At 44.3% G+C, this 20,099-nt stretch overlaps 1 protein-coding gene across 1 annotated transcript in view; it reads left to right on the top strand.

The window, feature by feature from the left end:
- Window positions 1–20,099, top strand: part of PITPNM3 (PITPNM family member 3) — a 240,367-nt gene that overhangs the window by 170,306 nt on the left and 49,962 nt on the right. The window contains exons 7-8 of the mRNA XM_065418512.1: window positions 7,461–7,650; window positions 14,984–15,103. Coding sequence (XP_065274584.1) covers window positions 7,461–7,650; window positions 14,984–15,103 — 310 coding nt within the window. The remainder of the gene's footprint in view (window positions 1–7,460; window positions 7,651–14,983; window positions 15,104–20,099) is intronic.

Below are 20,099 nucleotides of genomic sequence, written 5' to 3'. Positions count from 1 at the left end.
CCCAGGCACATTTTGATACCCAGCATCATCACATGACGTCAAAAACTTTATCACTCAGAGACCCGGCCTGCTGATGGGACGTTGCAGTTCATGACGTAGTCGTATTGTGATTTCTATTGGTATTGATGCAATCCCAACTCTTGGGCTGCAAGATTGCCCTGATAAAGATGGTCTTGCAAATCTCAGGAGAGGCTGTAATCTTCAAGTAGTTATAAGGCACAAACAAATGCTAAGCATGCATCAGCTCTGAAAATCGTGTACTAAAATTAATAATACTTCTTATTTTTAAGCAAATAAAAACCTCCTGATGAGGCCTGTGGAAAAACCTTTCCATTGTCTCCAGTGGTGCAGAATCCAGCCCTTATGGAATTGGTCCCACTGGTTTATTCACATATCTAAGGGCTGCAGGATGTTGCCTATGGGGAATTTTTAAAATACTATTAGGTTCAGTGTCTTATACTACTCATCTAGTGAGTGATGTACAGAAGAGCCTCCTAGACTTTTGATGTTTAACCCAGAGTCCTTAGCAGCATTGATTTAAGTGACAAGCCAGTTCAAGATGAAGTACTCCATTAAATGTAATGCCTGACAAGTATGAACTGCTTTGAGGTTTACTTATGAAAATAATTACTGTAATGGATGGGATGCTGTCCAAATTAACCTTGGTAAAAGGGGACCGCAGTTCTTGAGAAACAACAAAAGCAAAAGTGGGGAGGGGAAGCATAACATGGCACTTAGTGAAATGACAATGTGTCTAACGGACCACATCTGACATTCTGAAGGAGCCGTAATGTTAAGTAATGAATTTAATTTTCAGAGTATCTAGGGTGTATTTTCTCATTTTTCCCCTTTTGTCTAGAAAATACCCAATGACAACAGGTACTAACTATTTCTTTTCTATTCATCAATCTAAAAGTCCTCTGAGACAACCCCCACCCCCCTTTCAGGATGAAAAGTTGATGCTTTACTTCACATACTGAAGGCTAGACCTTTGGCTGGTGTAAATGGACATAGCTCATTTACACCAGCTGAGATTTGGTCCTATGATTGACCCTAAAAAAATAGTTCCGTTGAGTTTAATTGCACCAGTTTACAACAGGCTTGTGAGTTTCCCTGGTTGTGTGGTTGTAGGCAGTGGTACTGAATTGCATATTTTCAGCACCTCAGTTTCTATTGGTGGAAGTTTGCAATCATCCTACTTCCTAATTTTATCTAAGAAAGCCCCCAAACATCTATGGACAAATTCATTTGTGTGTTGCCTGGAGGTTGACCGATTGGTAGTTTGGAATTGGGTTACAGTCAAAAAAGAGACTGTTAAAAATGATATCCTCTTACTGCTCTTTGCTTCCTAAGTTTCTTATGCGTCACATCCATTTAGTTTACTGATTTAAAAGCAGACGTTTCCTGCCCTCCTCTCTCGAGTGCTAATGGTGGGGAAGCCATTGTGAAGTGTCTGCATTAGGAAGAACATAGCTTTACTTTCTGGCACTCGGCTGAACTTGGGTCAGATCAGTGTAGCTGCATCGTTTTACACCAGCTGAGGATCTGGGTCTCCTATTGGAATTGTCATCTAATGGCCTGATTCTCCTCTCTCTTAGGCCTGGTCTACATTACAGAGTTTGGTTGATGTAAGGCAGCTTACGTCGACCTAACTCTGTAAGCATTTACGCTACAAAGTTGCTCCCACCGAAGTAATTCGCTCACTACATCAACCTAATAACTCCAGCTCTGTGAGAGGCGTAGCACTTAGGTCGATGTAGTTAGGGCAGTGCAGTGTCTGTGTAGACACTGTTACTTACATTGCCTGTTGGCTGTCAGCCCCATGTGGGGCTGACAGCTTAGGGTGGGGGGGCACTTAAGTCTGGTGAGGAGACACATCACCGACAGACGCGCTTCTGGTGAGGAGACACCTCACCAACAGAAGGAGGGTAATGTGGACATGAAAAACTGCAGTAATTACTGTGGTGGCTGTACATCCATCTACCTTAGGTCGACTTAATTTTGTAGTGCAGACAAGGCCTTATTGGTCTTTCCTCTGTTTTACTTGCGCAGCTTCACAGACTCAGAGAAACACTGTTGGTTTCCACTAGTGTCAGGGCTCGATCCTGGAAGGTGCTAAGCACTCTCTGGCCCTGATCCAGCAAAGCACTGTCAGAATGTAAGTCGTCCCATTTCACTGTCCATGTGCTTTGCTGGATTAGAGTCAGAGCGCTCAGCACTTTGCTCAACTGATTCTTAAAGGAAGGGGGAATCGTGTTTTACGGGTGAGGTAGGGAGCACCCACAGCCTGCGCTGAGAGCAGCACCTCACAGGATTAGGCCCCAACATGTGTAACTTGGAAGTTAAAATGAGTTCTTGGGTTCATAATCCATTTTAAAACTAATTTTAAAATTACACTATCTAGCACATGTAAAACGCTAGTATTCATGGCCTGTGATCTGTCCCTTGCCCTCCTTCCCGCTAGAAAGGGAACTCCACACACGCATGGCTTGGCTTTTGAAACCAACCTCAACTCCCTAGTGAAGCTAATGGGAGCTGCAGGCCACGTCTACAAGCAAATCAGACCATAAACTTCTAATTCTCCCACATGCAACAATAACTTGAGGGAAGCTCTAGCAGGCAGGTTAGCACAAGCATTGGCACGTGAATTGGTCCCTCTGCCTTTTCCTTTCCCAGGTGTTAAGCCTCAAGCACCTCTCCCCAAAGAAGTCAGTCAGAAGGGACCTGCATCATCTGGTGTTTGGAAACTATTTTGCTAACTCCCTCTGTTGGATCTTGAATATTCTCTCTATCTCTCTCTCTCTCCCACCCCCTCCGCCCATTATGTACAATCTGTTACCCCTGCAAGCAGCTGGCTCTGTGACATCATATCATTTGTGCCCAGTCAACGGATGCCACTAAAGCAGGGTTTGGCAACCTTTCAGACGTGGTGTGCCGAGTCTTCATTTATTCACTCTAATTTAAGGTTTCGCGTGCCAGTAATACATTTTAACGTTTTTAGAAGGTCTCTTTCTATAAGTCTATAATATATAACTAAACTATTGTGTGTAAAGTAAATAAGGATTTTAAAATATTTAAGAAGCTTCATCTAAAATTAAATTAAAATGCAGAGCCCCCCGGACCAGTGGCCAGGACCCGGGCAGTGTGAGCGCCACTGAAAATCAGCTTGCGTGCTGCCTTCGGCACGCGTGCCATAGATTGCCTACCCCTGCACTAAAGCCTAGCTCTCCAGGGTCCTGGATCTGTCTTGGATACAGCACGGGCAATGAAGGGGATGTGTCTGCAATTGCAACATTATTACAATTAATGGCTTCACCTCCTCCCCCCCACCCCATGATTTCCTCTCCTCCCCACCCCACCCCACCCCTGCTTTGTGAATGCAGCACTTCCAAACTGGCGCATGTAAGGGCCTCCTGCAGTGCTCTGTCAATGCACCAAGCTAACAAGGCTTTGTGTTTGTCTCTGACATCCTGCCTATCTCTTGTGATAAAGAGCTTCCCCTTTTCCACCGCGTCCTTTTCAAGTGCTGCTTTTTCGTTTTCATTGTGTTTATGATAAGAAAATAAAAACCTCCCCTTACGTGACCTTTGCAATAAAAGAAAAATAAACTGTTCTTTTCCAACCAGGTAATTATTTGTAATTAATTTACCAGGAATTAATTGCTGAACTGCAGCTTGATTCAGATTCCTTTGCTTACTCATGAGAAATGTTGCTGGCTATTTTTTTTTTTTTTTAACCCTCTGCTTCTGTATATTTCTCTTCTGGATTTCCTTTTGCATCTTGCTTTTATTATGTAGATGTGATTTTTTTTTTCTCTTTTGAAAATTCCCATTCTAAATGATTATTTTTGTTTTTTAAGTGAGTGTTATATGCTAGGGAGGTCTTTTTATTTTATATTTTTAAAGTTTGGTTTTTTTATTTTATTTTATTTTTGGCACTGGTATTCAGCAATCTGTCTGCTTTGCATTTGGATGGTCTAATCCACTGGCAGAGTGAAGTCATGTTAATTGATAAATTGATGCTGCCTGGCAGAGCAGCTCCAGGTCATTAAAAATGTTGAACTTCTTAAGATGCAAAATATCTGTCATTTGAGTGCTTTAGCACAGACTAAACATGGAAATTTGCAGTGAGGCTTAGAGGAAAATACAGACCAACCACTGCATTTCAGAGCTGTAAGTGGTTTTTGTTTTTCTTAAATTGCTTTTATCTGTGGTGGTGGTAATAGATCCATAGATCTAATCCCATCTCAAATGGCACATTGTTTAATATTGTTATAGCACAGAGGTTCCTATCAGAATCTGGAACCCGTTGTACTAAATCCAGGGCAAGCACATAGTAACAGGGAGTCCCTGCCCTGAGGAGAATATATTCTAAAAAAGAGAAGGGACAGACAAAGGAAAGGGGTGCCAAGTGGACAGATGGTGATATGCATGTGTCTGGCTAGTTCCTTTGTGTGTGTGGAGTTGGGGGGGGTTGCCCCCAAGATGAGTAACCTGAGTTCTTTGACTGACTCAGCAACTGCCTCACTATTTGAGTTTGGGGGTAAGTCACTTACATATCTGAGTGAAATTTACTTCACTTTCACTCCCCTCCTCCCCCAGAAAGCCTTACTCTTTGAGCTTTTTGCGGTGAAATCCAGCCCCACATACTTCAAATAGAGGCCATGGTACAGAGTGATAGAGCAAAATATTTTTTCACACAATGGATAATTGGGCTGTGGAACTCATAGCTGCAGGAGGTCATTGAGGTTAAGAATTTAGGAAGAGTCAAAAAAGGGATTGGACATTTATATGGATCACAAGAATATGCAGAATTAAAATAGATAATCCTAACAGAAGCTTGGAAGGGATATTGAAGCTCATGCTTCAGGGCTTAAGCCAATCTCTTACTATGAGAGATTAGGCAGAGACCAATTGCAGCAAATCATCCCGCATCTGCCTGCTGCAGGGTTCTTATACTCTCTCCCAAAGCATCTGGTCCTGGCAACGGTCAGAGAAAGGATATTGGACTGGAGAGACCTTGAGTCTGATCCGGTTTGGCAATTCCTATGCACCTGTTCCTGTACAACTGACCCACTCCAGCATTCATTTGTTCAGCCTATAGGATCCTCTGCAGTATTTCCATGCATTGTTAGCCCATAAGGTCATGTTTCTGTGTTGCTGGCAGTTCTCTCCGTCTGTCTAAACTGTGGCATTATGAGATGTGCAGGCCCCCCCGCCACCAGGGTGAATACGATTCTGCGTTCAAGTAGTTAAAATGGGCTATAACTGTATTGACCTCTCAGGGGTGGCGCAAGGCATGATTCATGGGGGCAAGCACTTTGAGATCTGCAAGTGTAAGGGTATGTACTGCTGCAGAAGTGCTATGGTATTATAAGTGTATCTTATAAAGAATTACATAGGTCAACCCAACTTGAGAGAGAACTACTAGAGAGGGAGAGAGTTTACTGTAGGGTTGAAGTTTCCAAAGTAGTCTAGGAAATCTCAGCCTCATTTCATTTCAAGGGGCCATTTAAGGTGAAGTTGTCCATTAACACCCCTCTGGTCATAGTGGGGGAAAGTGTGTGTGTGGGGCGGGGGAGGGATTGATGGAATGCATGTGGGGGGATTGCTAGTTGGCCACTTCACCTTGAATGGTCCCTTGAAATATGTGTTAACGACTTATGCTAAACAATCTGTTCCACCTTGTATTTAGCTGTGACACTCCGAGTACGTTTCCCAGACCCGAAGAGCTCTGTGTAAGCTTGAAAGCTTGTCTCGCTCACCAACAGAAGTTGATCCAATAAAAGATATTACCTCACCCACCTTATCTCTCTTATACCCTGGCTGTGACATGGCTACAACAACACCCCATACAACAATGGCACAATTAATGGTGTCATTTGAAGTTTATGCAGGAATTAGATTTTTTTGTGTTTTGTTTTGTTTTTTGTTTTTTTGCTATCTTTCCCTGACTTATACACACTCAGCAGGTCCAAAAACTATTATACTGAAGGAACCCCAGTAATTTTGGCCAGTTAGTGTTTTATACTTTGGTTACTGGAAAAGACTTCAGGTAACTTTAAGAAGTATCTTCTCCATATCGCTCTACTCTGAGATCTGGTTGCTTTTTCTGTCTGATTACCAGATGTAGATTACCCAACCACTGTAGACTCCTATTTCTCAGATGTGGGGCTTGTTTAGTTCCCTTCCTCTTAGTTGTTTTTTAATTAATCATAGCAAACTTCAGGGATTGACCATCTAGATCGCAAATATTTATTTTTAATGTCTAAACTAATTCACTTCAAAATCTGACCCTCTGTGCTTGTTTCCCCATGTGTGAGATGGTGATGCTTACCTGCCTTGTTGTGAGGTTTAATTAAAGCGCACTGAGATCTTTGGATGGGAAGTGCAAACTACTTTTATTTATGAAGTCTTTGTTTTCTACCTCTGCAGCCTTGGCTGAAATCCAGCCTAATTTTCAAAGTACTTCTGACCTTATATTAGTCTCTAAAGGTGCATAAATATATTCTGAGAACCTGGCATGAGGTGATATGACTTGCAATTTCTGCTCTCTGGGAATTGTTTTTCCCCTTCACTTTTAAAGATCATCCAAAGCATGACTGACAGGTTGGTACTGGGAAACATGCAGAAATGAAATCTAGACTAGACATAGAGAGTTTAAAACAGTGCTACGTTAAAGTGCACTAAGGAACCTTTAGTGCATTCCAGCAGGTTCTGAACAGACCCAATTAGTACACAGTATGTTCGTGCACTTTAGAAATCAAACCCCTGTAGAGCACATTACCTCACCATGTAGATAAACCCTCAGATAAAACTGGTATCCTAGTAAATCTAAACATCTGTTTTCAAGCCAGTCACATTCTTTTGTATAATGCTAATAGGTGAATGTTTAAATGTTGTTTCAAGACATATGTTTTAAAACTACTTTTATGTAATTGATCAGATAATAGGCTGATCTTGTTCTGTCTTTTGGAAGGAATATTGTCAGGTCAGATTTTCTCCAAAATTTATACAAACTTTTACAAAATCTCATTGACAGAAATGTTTCTGTATTTTTTAAAATAATTTCAATGGGAGCCATTCATTTGGAAGACTATCATATTCCAGTGCAGCAGCTGCATCCCATCAACTGTTGTATTGTGCTAATGTATGAAAACCAGAAACTGAATCTGTTTTCTTCTTGCATTTATCTCGGCTTCTGGAGTAAAAATAAGGAGCATAAATGATGAAGAATAAATCAGATTGATAAAAACTCCTTCCATTCTAACAATCTAAAGCAGTGTCAATAACAGATCAGGAAAGCCTAGCTTTTAAACAGATGGGTTTTTAAGGTGACGGTGTTTTGTACCAAACCTGAATAGCCCAGGATCATTTCAGTTTAATACACTCACATTAGGGCTGTAATATTGTGCACTTCCTTTTGTTGCATTTTCCTGACGACAGTATCTTCTTCTTCAGCCTGAATCCCTACAGCTATGATGAGAATTGCCTGAGCAGTAGTGAAGACCACATCCCACTGGCTGCCTTGCCCTTGCTGGCCATTTCCTCCCCTCAGTACCAGGATGCAGTTGCCATGGTGATTAACAGAGCCAACCAAGTTTACAATGAATTTCTCAAGTCTCCAGATGGGACTGGTTTTAATGGACAGGTAGGACCATTTCCTCTTACGTCAAAGAAAAATGCTTTGGGCAAGGCTGAGTTTCCATTATTTTAGGCCATTGCGTTGCGTGTATCAAGTTACTAATATGGGGCTGACACAGCAAATGAGATGAAGCAGTGTTAGCATGGGAGTGCAAAATGTCTGTTAAGCCTCTGTTTACATTTCCCAGACCTGAAGAAGAGCTCTGTGTAAGTTCAAAAGCTTTCTTTTGAAGTTGGTCCAATAAAAGATATTTCCTCACTCACATTGACTCTCTGTTCAGCCTCTGAGGATGCTCAGGGTGAACTAGGAGCTTCCTGAAACCTGTCAGTTTGAGCTGGTAACCCATGCAGTTAATAGAAAGCACTGGACCTAAAGGTTTGAGAATAATAAAATTTTTGCTTCATTGGCAATTTAAAAAAGTTTTTAAAATAAATATTTGGGGTCAGACCAAAAACTAAAATATAGAAATTTGTCAGCAAATTGAAAACCTGAAGAAAAAATTTGTTGTGGATTGAAAAAAATCTGAAACACTTCGTGTTGCAAATGTCAAAACAAAATGTTTTGATTTTTTTTCTGACTTGTTCTCTCCGCCCTCCCCCGCACCCTCCACCACCACTCCAAAGTGAACAATTCGGCAAAACCAACACACATTCATAAAATGTTTTGGTGTGGCTGAATCTGCAATTCTCACCAGAAAAAGTTTCAGCTGAAAAATTTGCTCAGCTCTAGTTGTACCTTCTCTCCCAGCCAGTCCAATTCCTAAATTCGTATAACCCCTTTGCAGATGGTGGGAGTTGAGGGACCTCAGCACGTCTCTGATTAGACCATAGGGAATCAAACATTTAAGTACTGGTATCTCCCTCTTTTGTCACGGTGTCAGTAAAACCACAGGGAGGAAGCATGATCTTATGATTGAGGACTCAGGAGATCTGGGTTCAGATTTTGGCTCTGCCAGAGATTCCCTTGCGTGACCATGGGCAAATCACTCAATCTCTCTGGGCCTGATACAGATCCCAATTAAATCATCTAAAAGACTTGCGAGGAGTTGATTGGGTTTGGGATCACCACTCTCCTGTAGCTACCTGGTCTCTAAATGGGGTTACTAATACCTTATTGAGGATACATTTATTACTGAGTGTGAAGTGCTTATATACACTTGTGATGGGCCTTTAAAGGTCTAGATAGATACAGTTGTTTTAAGTACAGTGAGGTTTCAAAGGCTCTGAAAGAAGAAAAGATTTTTAATCTGAGGGTACAGTATAATCTTCTGAGGAACGCATGAGTCTTATTACACAAACAAATTATTTTTTTCATAACAATAATAGGATTATACTGTGGCATATCAGTTTTTTAAGCTAAAATTTGGTTTGGAGCCAGTTTAATATCCGTAGTAAAAATGTTCTTGCTTGGAGCTTTAAAAAAAAACAAACCCCGGCTATTATGACAGAACATTATGAAAGGTGAGATTATGAGAAGAAAAATTATACCAATTACAGAGATAATTATAAAAACAGATCTCTTCCAGTAGAAACTGAATGTTAAGAGGTTTGTTTTTCTTTAGGCCAAAGCTACAAAAAAGGCTTTTTTTTAAAAAAAACATCTATTGATAATTCACCTGAGATGGTGTAAACGATCTCAGTATATTTTGCATGTTTCCACCGCACAGGAGAAGTGCTGATATCATTAGAACGAAAATGTTGTATTGTTCATAGTCCTCCATTTTGGCAACTGGATAAAACCATCAAATTCACCTCTAAATATATAGGTCTCTAGTTATAAAATATGTACAGTATAATTCAGTGAAACTGGACAGGGAGTCGGGCCTTCAGTTCTATTCCCAGCTATGCCACTGACCTGCTGTGTGACCTGGGCAAGTCACTTAATGTATCTGTGCCTCAGTTTCCTCCCCACCCTTGCCTCTTGTTTACTTACTTTACAAACTCTTTGGGGCAAAGGACTGCCTTACTCTTACAGCGGGAGGAGCTAGCTATCCAGACTATGTGCCCATCTGAGACCACAGGCATGTACTCAGGGTGGCTAGCCCCACCTGCCACTCATGCCACTATAGTGACATTCTGTTTTTAGCACACTAGCTCTCATTGAGCTAATGCAGGTATGTCTCTTTGAGGTGGGACTCACACCTCCAGCTCCAAGTGTAGATGTACATACTCTAAGTGCTACTCTAACACTAATAATCATCATCAAGATGAGAGTTGTCATGGTAAGTGCAATGAGATGCCATTTATCCCTCACAAAACATTCTGTTAATGTAGTGTTAAGGTTCGTGTATCCAGGTGGATTTTCAGTTCTTTGTGGTGTGCATCAGAGGGGATACTATTATTAAATTAAAAACTCACCTGGGATGTGGGAGAGCCCTGTGTTGCTTGGTTCAGAGCAGTGACTTGAATCTGAGGCCTTGTCTACACTAGCAAGTTTCTGCGCAGTAAAGCAGTTTTTTGCATTGTAACTCCCAAGGTGTACACACTGCCAAGCCACTTAGTGCGCAGAAAGTGCGCAGTAGCAGCACTGTAAAAAACCCACCCCGACGAGAGGCGGGTACAGCGCCCCAGTGCCAGTGTAGTCACGCTGGTTGGTTACAGCGCTGCGATTGGCCTCCGGGAGGTGTCCCACAATGCCTGTTCTTGCCTCTGGTTCTTGCCTTTGGTCATCGGTTTGAATTCTACTGCCGTGCCCTCAGGTGACCAACCGGGATCCCCACCCCTTAAATTCCTTGGGAATTTTGAAATGTTTGAATGTTTGATCGGTGACGCGTGCAGCGGTCTCAGTGCATCTTTCCAGGTGACCATGCCAGCTCCACACAGCAGGCGATCCACCTCTTGGAGCAATGCCGAGCTGCTGGACCTCATCAGCATTTGGGGAGAGGAGGCTGTCTAGTCCCAGCTGCGCTCCAGCCGTAGGAATTATGATACCTACAGACAGATTTCACAATGCATGACAGAAAGGGGCCATGACCGGGACACACTGCAGTGCAGGGTCAAAGTGAAGTAGCTGCGGAATGCCTACCACAAGGCACGAGAGGCAAACTGCTGCTCCGGTGCTGCGCCCACAAGCTGCCAGATCTACAAAGAGCTGGACACGATACTCGGTGGCGACCCCACCTCCGCTGCGAAGGCCACTGTGGATACTTCGGTGTCTCGTGTGCCAGTCGAGAGTGGACTGAGCCAGGAGGAGGAAATCTTGGACGAGGATGGGGAGGGGGACCCAGAGGCAGAGGACGACTCAGAGGTCAGAGGTGCATGCAGCCAGGAGCTCTTTTCTACCCTGGAGGAGGCTAGCCAGTCACAGCTGTAGAGCTTGGCAAAGCGCAAACAGGAGAGGAGGCCCCTGGTAAGTGGCTTTAATTTTGGGGAATCACTGAAGCGAGTTGTTGGGGGCAGGAGGGTTGCAGAAAGCAGGCTTGTGTTTGTGCGATGCGCGTACCACCACATGCCTAGTCTGAGCGGCGGAACAGGATGTTGATTGACTCCCTCACTTCACGGGAATCTTCCTCAGAGATCTCCACAAAACTCTCATGGAGATACTGGGCAATCCGCTGACGTAGGTTCTTTGACAGAGCTGCTTTGTTTCTTGCTCCATTAAGGGTAACTTTTCCGTGCCACTCTGCCGTCAGGGCGTGAGGGGACCATTGCTGCACACAGGCAAGCTGCATAAGAGCCAGGGCGGCAGCCGCAGTCTTGGAGAAGACCCTCCCTTGATTCCCTGCTCACCCTCAGCAGGGGATATCTTCCATAATGAACACAGCCTGTGGAAAATGTGGGGACAGTAATTATTATAAGCTCCCCCCCCCCCCCCCCCAGTGCTGGCTCCCCCCAAGAGCCACGTGCCCAGTGTATAGTACGGTCCTGGAACACTGATTTCCCCTGCCCCTGCGGTTACTCACCATTTTGGGGGTCTTGTGGCTCATGTGTGTTTGCCTGGGGTCAGCCAGTTAGTGACAGGTATGTGACTAGTGGCTGTGTTTTAAATCACTGAATCACTGGTCTGTGTGTTGCAAACAAGACTGCTTCTGTAAAATGTTGCATTTTGGCTTCACAGATATGATCTTGGGAACCCAGCCTCCCTCTTTGTTATCGCCGGCTGAACAGCTGCGCAGAATTAGAAAGCGGCCACAAAGAACTAAAGAGGACTTTCTGCGTGATGTCATGATGCACTCTGCGGCCGAAAAACAAGAATTGAAAGAGTGGCGGGACAGCGAGAAGAGGGATCGAAAGGAGAACGCGGCACGCCAGAACAAAGCCACGCAGCGGCTCTTAAACATTATGGAGCACCAAGTGGACACGCTCCAGGTGCTACTAGCACTGCAAACTGAGCAGCTCTGTGCCCGCCCTCCCCTGCAGCTGCTGTCGCCCCCCAGACACCGGCAACACAGGTGTTATTCATACCAACAAGGGTACCAGTTGGTATGAATGTTAATGGCTGCTCCCCTGTCACAGTCCAGCACTGAGGACTTTCAGTACCCACTGCACTCAACACCCATCCCTCTGCAGTTTAGCCCTGCTGATATGTTGTTGTTTTTTGTCTCTGTCCACTGGTGGTGGTTGTTTAATAAAAGAATTGTTTTGGTTTGAAAGCTAGCTTTATTCTATTAATTGAAAGCAAACAGAGCCCTGCAAAGCAACAGGCAATTTTCTTAAACCTTCATCGTGCATCGTCTGCACCAATCACAATCACCTCCTAGCATTACAAGCACTGCACTCCCGAGCATAGCAACAAATATTAGTGGCTTACAACTTCAAATTGCTGCCTCAAGGCATCCCTGATCCTTATGGCCCTGCACTGCACCCCTCTAATAGCCCTGGTCTTTGGCTGTTCAAATTCATCCTCTAGGCGCTGAGCCTCAGCGGACCAGCCCTGAGTGAAGCTTTCATCCTTCCCTTCACAAGTATTATGGAGCGTACAGCACGCGACTATAAGTATAGGAATATTGTCATCGGCCAGGTCCAGCCTCCCACAGAGACAGCGCCAGCAGGCCTTTAAATGGCCAAAGAACACTCCACAGTCATTCTGCACTTGCTCAGCCTGTTGTTGAACAGCTCCTTGCTGCTGTCAAGTTGCCCCATGTATGGCTTCATAAGCCACGTCATTAAGGGATAGGCAGGGTCTTCCAGGATCACAATGGGCATTTCGACTTCCCCTATGGCTATTTTATGGTCCGGGAAGAAAGTCCCTGCTTGGAGCTTCCTGAACAGGCCAGTGTTCCGAAAGATGCGTGTGTCATGCACCTTTCCGGACCAGCCTGTGTTAATGTCCGTGAAATGCCCACGGTGATCCACAAGCGCCTGGAGAACCATAGAGAAATACCCCTTCCGATTAATGTACTCGGTGGCTATGTGGTCTGGTGCCAGAATTGGAACATGCGTGCCATCTATCGCCTCTCTGCAGTTAGGGAAGCCTATTTGTGCAAAGCCTTCCCTAATGTCACACACGTTGCCCAAAGCCACGGTCTTTCAGAGCAGGATGCGATTAATGGCCCTGCACACTTCCATCAACACAAATCCAACCGTCGACTTTCCCACTCCGAACTGGTTAGCGACCGATCGGTAGCAGTCTGCAGTAGCCAGCTTCCACAGTGCAATCGCCACACGCTTCTCCAACAGCGGGGCAGCTTTTGTTCTCGTGTCCTTGTGCCGCAGGGCTGGGGTGAGCTCATCACACAGTCCCATCAGTGTGGCTTTCCTCATCCGAAAGTTCTGCAGCCACTGCATGACGATGTGATCCCACCACTCAATGCTTGTTTCCTGAGCCCAAAAAGCGGCATTCCACTGTGGTCAGCACCTCCATGAATGCCACAAGCAATCTTGTGTTGTAGCTACCATGCCTGGTGAGATCAATGTTGAACTACTCTTGCCTTTGTAGTTTAAGGAATAACTCCACTGCCACTCGTGACATGTTAGTGAGAGTGAGCAGCATATTGGTCAACAGTGCGGGATCCATTCCTGCAGACCAAAGAGGCAGAGCGTGCAGTACACAAACCATTGAAAGATGGCACCAAATGCAGATGGAAGCACAGGGATTGCTGGGATGCGAAGCAATGCATCACAGGATATTGGGACAGGACCCAGGATGCCCTGCGGCCCCCTCCGCCTTCCCACAACCCCTAGCGGCAGAAGAGGAAGAGATGCTCTGTGGGATAGCTGCCTAGAGAGCACTCCTCCGCATACTGCTGCAAGTGCCGCAAGTGTGAACATGCTATTGTGCACACAATCCCTTCAGCATTCTCTGAGCGGCGCTGAACCTGCTGGCGCTGTAACTCTGCCAGTGTAGACAGATTCTGAGTCTCCTGCATCCATTACCACTGGGCTATTGACTATTCTCAGGGGCGGGAGGGGGGTTGCCCACCCTCTCTCTGTCTCTTTGTGGTTTTGACCAGAAATTCCATTCTGGACCCAAGGAACCTTCCCGACGAAAGTTAAGTCCAAACTCATATGTTCACACATACAGTTTCGGTGTTGATGCATCTGCATTTATTTTGGACCAAAAATAAGTTTTGTTGAAAAATCCCTGACCAACTCTAGTCATGATCGTAGTGGGGAAATTCATGCCTTGGGGTGGGTATTGTATTGGGTGTGACTATTGCTTATGTTGCAATTTTGTGGGGAAATACACTTGAACAACCTTAACTCTGTCAAATAAGAGTGTGGGATTATAGAGAGATGGGAAAAATTGCAAATCTCTGTCACCACGCTAGTGAATTCAGTTTCCCTAAACGTCACAATCTCACCCTAGTGCTATAGTCTGAACCATAAGAAAGTATATACCTGTGTGAAATCTGTCCATTGGCACCTCATTTCACAGTTTGGGTCACTTGCTTTGACCAGTGAATGACAGCATATTTCTGCTTGCAAATCTTTGCTAGAAATCCAGTTGAGAACCCTCTTGATATCTGGGAAGAAATGAACAACCCAACCTGTGTCTGTGGGGTGCATTAAATGGATTGAAGCATGATCAGCCAGGTTCTTTAGGGATCCAGACCCTTTGTGCTGGATTCTGGCTTTAAGGAGCCAGCAGGGATTGCGGCTAGTGCTGGGGAATTCCCTTCTGGTGTAAAGCTGATGGAGGCAGCCCCTGTGCCAGCCTTTGGCATAGGGTGCGTGTTGGTGGGAGAGGAGGAGTGGCAAAGTGGCTATATCTATCCCGCACTGTAATGGGATCCACCAAAAACTTTGCAACCCTCGGCTGCTGCAGGCTAGTCCCCAGGACCAGGGAGCTGTAATCAGGCTCCATGACGCCACCCCCCCTTGCCTCCTGTTTTGAGTCCGTGACTCTGGCTGATAAATATCACTATGTCTGACTCACATGAAATCTTCTATTCCTGCAGGTGTGCCTCATCGGTGACTGTGTTGGAGGAATTTTGGGGTTTGATGCCATCTGCTACAGTGCTGGCACCGCGGGCGAGAGTCAGAACAGTAGCAGGAGAGGGAGCCTCGGCAGCATGCAGGTAAAACTCCCATAGGTTCATTCCCTGGATGGAAGCCAACTGGCACTATAAGCAGCTTTCTGTGAGAACAAATACAAAGGGTTGGTAGATTGCAGTAGTGCTGAATATTTCAGCTGTTATTTTCAAGGAAAAAGTCCATTGATGTATAGGAAAACTTTCCAACTTTGGGTTTAGAATACTTGCAAGTCATTAACAAATGCTTTATTGGCAAATCCATGGGGTGGGGTCATGAAGTGCCTTTCAGTGTATCCCTAATTGTGATTTTTATGGTATCCTCTCCCAATAATCTCCGCCAGCTCCTGTCTATTGCTAAAATCTGCTGGTTTTTATTTTTCACCATAGTGTCTGGAATTCTTAATGCTGCTGCTAGAGGCTAATGTTGCATTAAGCCATGCTCGGGAGTGTGTTTTAATGGCTCATCGAAAGCGCGCCTTGGTTACACTGGGGAATGCCAGTCAGCTGAGGGTCATGTGAACGGAGCACTAAGCACACTCGGGAGTCTCTAAATGAATCCTGTTCTAATGAGAAACTCTAAATTCAGATCGTTTTTGAGATGTAAATCTGCTTTAGAAAGTAGTTTGTGATAGAAAAAAGCAGAATTAGGTTTTTTATTACTATTATGTTAATGTTTATGTTGCATTATTGATGTACTATTTAAGAAAAAAATCAAAGATAAATTTAACTAATCTTATGTAGTCTGAACAAAGTTTCTGGGGCCTTGAGAGGCAGTGGGTATGTCTTCACTGCACACTAAGCCTGGGTTCTCACTCAAATTTAAGCCCAAGCTCCCCATTCCATCCACATGCAAATCAATCTGATTTGGGTCAGCAAGAACTCAGGCCCTGGATGCTGGGACCCTGCTAGTGGGGTTGGTCAGGGCCCAAGTCACACTGCGACTTGGATCCAAGCCCTGTTATTTTGCCGTGTGGACACCGCTCAAGCCCCAGACCCAAGTCAGGAGGTCTGCGTAGTGCAGTATGGATGTACTAGCAAGGCTGTGAGACCCAGATCCACCAATTGTAAACCCACGTTTACAATGCAGTGTGGACACTCAAGTGCGGGCTTGAAAACACCGAGTCCACAAGCCCAGGTGTTTCAGACCCCGATTTACAATGCAGTTGTAGACATGACCAGTTGACAGGGTAGTGGACTAGGTAGTGTTCAAGAGATGTGGGTTTTATTCCTGGCTCTGCCATGGGCCTATTATGAGATTCTGGGGCCAGATCCTTCATCTTTTGGTTCTTCAGTTTCCCTATCTCTACAACGTGGATAACAAGACTGACTTCTTTTGTTCAGCACTTTGAGATGTATGGATGAAAAGTGCAATATAAAAGCGAAATGGTATTTTTATTAAGAAAAAAAGACATCCTCCTAATACTTGTGGGAAAGGAAATATTCCTAAAACAAATTACCCCATAGTTACATTGCTGAAATTTCTCAGCAGCTAGCCATTCTAGCACTGCACATTGTCATGTCACTCAACATTGTGAAGAAACTCAAATCGTAGGTCCCTATCCTGCAGTTGGATGCCCAAGAGCTTCAGTGGGATTCCGCAGGGGACATCATGAATCCTACTGCAGGACTGGATCTTGGAAGTGCAAATTATTGATACTCTTTTTAAAACGGAAATATTTTCAGGATAACAGTCACTCTATGGCTTGGCCAGTAGCTTGACTCTCATCATTCCCTTCCCTTTATCCTAGGGTGACCAGATGTCCCGATTTTATTGGGACAGTCCCGATTTTGGGGTCTTTTTCTTATATAGGCTCCTATTACCCCCCACTCCTTGTCCCGATTTTTCACATTTGCTGCCTGGTCACCCTACTTTATCCTCCCACTCTGTTCCTTTCTTCCTCCTCTACTCCTTTATTTTCCCTTTCTCTTCTCTGTATTTACTTCTTGTCATGATCCCCACTTTCCTCTCCCCCTGCCCACACTTTTCTTTTTCCCCCTGTCCTTTTGATCCTCTCTCACCACACCTATTCATCTATTTCCCCCCGCAGCAGGAAATATTAAACAAACAAACAGAACAAAACAAAACACTTGGGGTGAAATCCTGGCCCTATTGAAGTCAAAGGCAGTTTCACCTTTGGTATATCATCATCATTGATCGGAGCGTGTGGCTGGTCTATACATCTATCCGGGCTTTATGGGTGGCTTGGGGTGCTTTGAACTTTTCCCTTCTCTTACACAGACAGATTGAGAGTGCTTAAATAGGATCCAATTTGTTTCTTGGAGTAGAAGTTCAAAGCGACTTTGCTGTCTGCAGAGAACAGTTGAGCAAAACAGTCAGGCTACAGGCAGAGGCAGGGCCGGCTCCAGGCACCAGCCCAGCAAGCAGGTGCTTGGGGCGGCCAAGGGGAAGGGGCGGCACGTCTGGCTGTTCGGGGCAATTCGGAGGCGGGTCCCTCTCGGAGGGAAGCACCTGCCACCGAATTACCGCTGCCGAAGAAGAAAGCGGCGCGGTGGAGCTGCCGCCGATCGCAATTGCGATCGCGGCTTTTTTTTTTTTTTTTTCCCCCCCGCTGCTTGGGGCGGCGAAAACCCTGGAGCTGGTCCTGGGCAGAGGGACATGGCGTTTGTCTGAATTTTGGCAATCTGAGCAGTGCTGGTAGGAGCAGAAGGTCCTTATGTGAGAGGAAAGGATGCTACTTTATATGTGCAGCATTTATGTTTATTATATTTCACCTGCAAAGCAGACTTGTGTAAGATCAACTGAAAGCAATTGTAAGGAACCTTTCGAGCGTATTCAGTTGGATTTAGCACCTGGTCCTGAAAGATGCTCAGAAGCTGTTGCCAGGTACTTCATGCCTCTCAGGACTGGGGCATGTAAGGAGGAGATAGTTGTAAACGATATCTCTGTTGCTTGTGACCAAAAGTTGGTACTGATGTTTGTTTGCTGGCCTAGGTGGAATATGAGTTTAGTGGCCCTTAATCTATATCATAAAAGCAGCCATTAACATTCATACCAACTGGTACCCTTGTTGGGAGGCCTAGCCCAGAGTGGATCTCCGAAGAGAGGCCAAGGATCAAATAGGCATGGATTCTGGTGGAGAGGAGATGATTTTTAGTTTTGTAAGATCTCCAGGGGAGGGGTTGTCTCTTGTCTGTTTGTAGTACACTCAGCTCCCCATCCCACTAAGACAATTGGGTGTTACCTTTATATAAATGTTTATTGATGACAATGCCTGTGTTTTTACTTCTTCTTGGGATAAATAGAAGTCAGTTTCCTGGGTTCTTTGTGCTAGCAAAAGGCATCATAACAAGTTTACATAATTATTTGTACTGTGGCAGTCCTCACAATGTGTTAGGTGCCTTCCAAACACAAAGCAGGACACCGTCCTTGCCCCAGGAGTTTACAGCCTAATCAGACAGATAGGTAGAGAATATGAATTCCAGATATTCTTCCTTTGAATAACTATCAGCTACCCTCAGCTGCCCCTGCCTAGCAATTTACTGGTGTTTCAGTAGAAATGGATCTTAAGGAGGGGTTTGGGGCGGAGGGTGGGGGGGTAGATTTTTGTTTTGCCAATCCCAAGGGTATTTGTGAAATTAAATTAATTGGGTATGAGGATGGGAATCTTATACTCTGAATTGTAACCAGAGAAGAATTTTATGGCCTGATTATGAACCCTGAAAATAGAATAAAATTAGGTTTATATAGCTCCCTTCATACTCCAGTTATTCCGAAGTGCCTTATAACAATAAGTTAGAGAAAGGGTACTACAGAGACCATTATGTTCTCTGAGTTGCGCACAGCCTTGAGCATTAGAAACTTGTGCTACAGGAGTGTATGTTTATATATTATGGCAATGTAAATAGGGAATTATAATAGAAATACCAATCAAAATTCATCTGCAGCAGCATTGGAATGTGCCACTGTAATTTCTCTGCAATATTTTGGGTTCCAATATGCCCAGAATAACTGGTGGAGAATTACAGTATGAGTTCTCATCATACACAGAAAAAAATACGTGTTCCCATTGCCTATCATGTATAAGCCTTACTAGACGAGTATTTGAGGAGTTCACTATACATTCTAAGGTAGTATAGGGAAATAAGTACATTCTGCTTTGACCGGATTAATAGTAGTAATAATACCTAGCTCTTATATAGCAGTGTACGTCTGTAAATATCAAAGTGCTTTACAAAGGAGGTCTGCATCATTATCCCCATTTTACAGTTGGGGAAACTGAGGCACAGAGCGAGAAAGTGATTCAGACCAGTGGCAGGACCCTCCCCCACTAGAACACACTGTCTCTTAGAAGAGAATTCTGTTCTCTCTTGCTGATGCTGTTAAAATAGCATTCTGAAGCATTCAAGATCATATTGAAAGACGTTTGTTTGACAGGGTTTTAGGAGGAGGCTCAGGGTTTGCTTCTAGTAGCAATAAAGAGGTGGAAAGGAGTTTTTGTAGGTGGCTGGTTGAGCTTCTGTTGAATTGATTATTTTAATGCTGCTGAGATTTAATTGTATTACCGGCATGTTAGGGCGCCTAGAGCTTTGGAGAGTGGTGTTTAGTTATTAATTAAGTTGAAATAACTAAATAGTCTCTTCAGCAATCATCTCAGCTTTCTTCTAACAGAGTATGCTTGGTGATTTCCTCCCCCCCCCCCCCAATAGTTTAATTTGTTTTGCAGAATAGTTTCCAAGTACGGTTAAAATAAATGTAGCAATTTGGCACAATGTTCCCATGCAGTGCATGAGAGACAAATGGCCGTGAATCTGACCCCAAGTAGTTAAACTAATGAGATTTGAACTCCAGCAAAGCTTTTCAGCTAAGCTTTGGAGGCGTGAATGTATGTTGTTTTAAATTTAAAAAAAAAACAACCCATGTATTTAGAATGAGATTAAATGTAACAAGTCATCTTTGCCTTAGCCTCAGTGCGTTTAGGCATTTTGGCACAATATAGTCTCTAAATACTGGTGACGTTACATGCTTCTGCCCTTCTTGACAGATGGATGGAGATATTGCGGCAAAAGTGATACAGAACTC

This window comes from Emys orbicularis, chromosome 17, assembly GCF_028017835.1.
Source record: "Emys orbicularis isolate rEmyOrb1 chromosome 17, rEmyOrb1.hap1, whole genome shotgun sequence".
NCBI classification, from domain to species: Eukaryota; Metazoa; Chordata; order Testudines; family Emydidae; genus Emys; species Emys orbicularis.
This window is presented reverse-complemented; position numbering and strand designations above follow the sequence as displayed.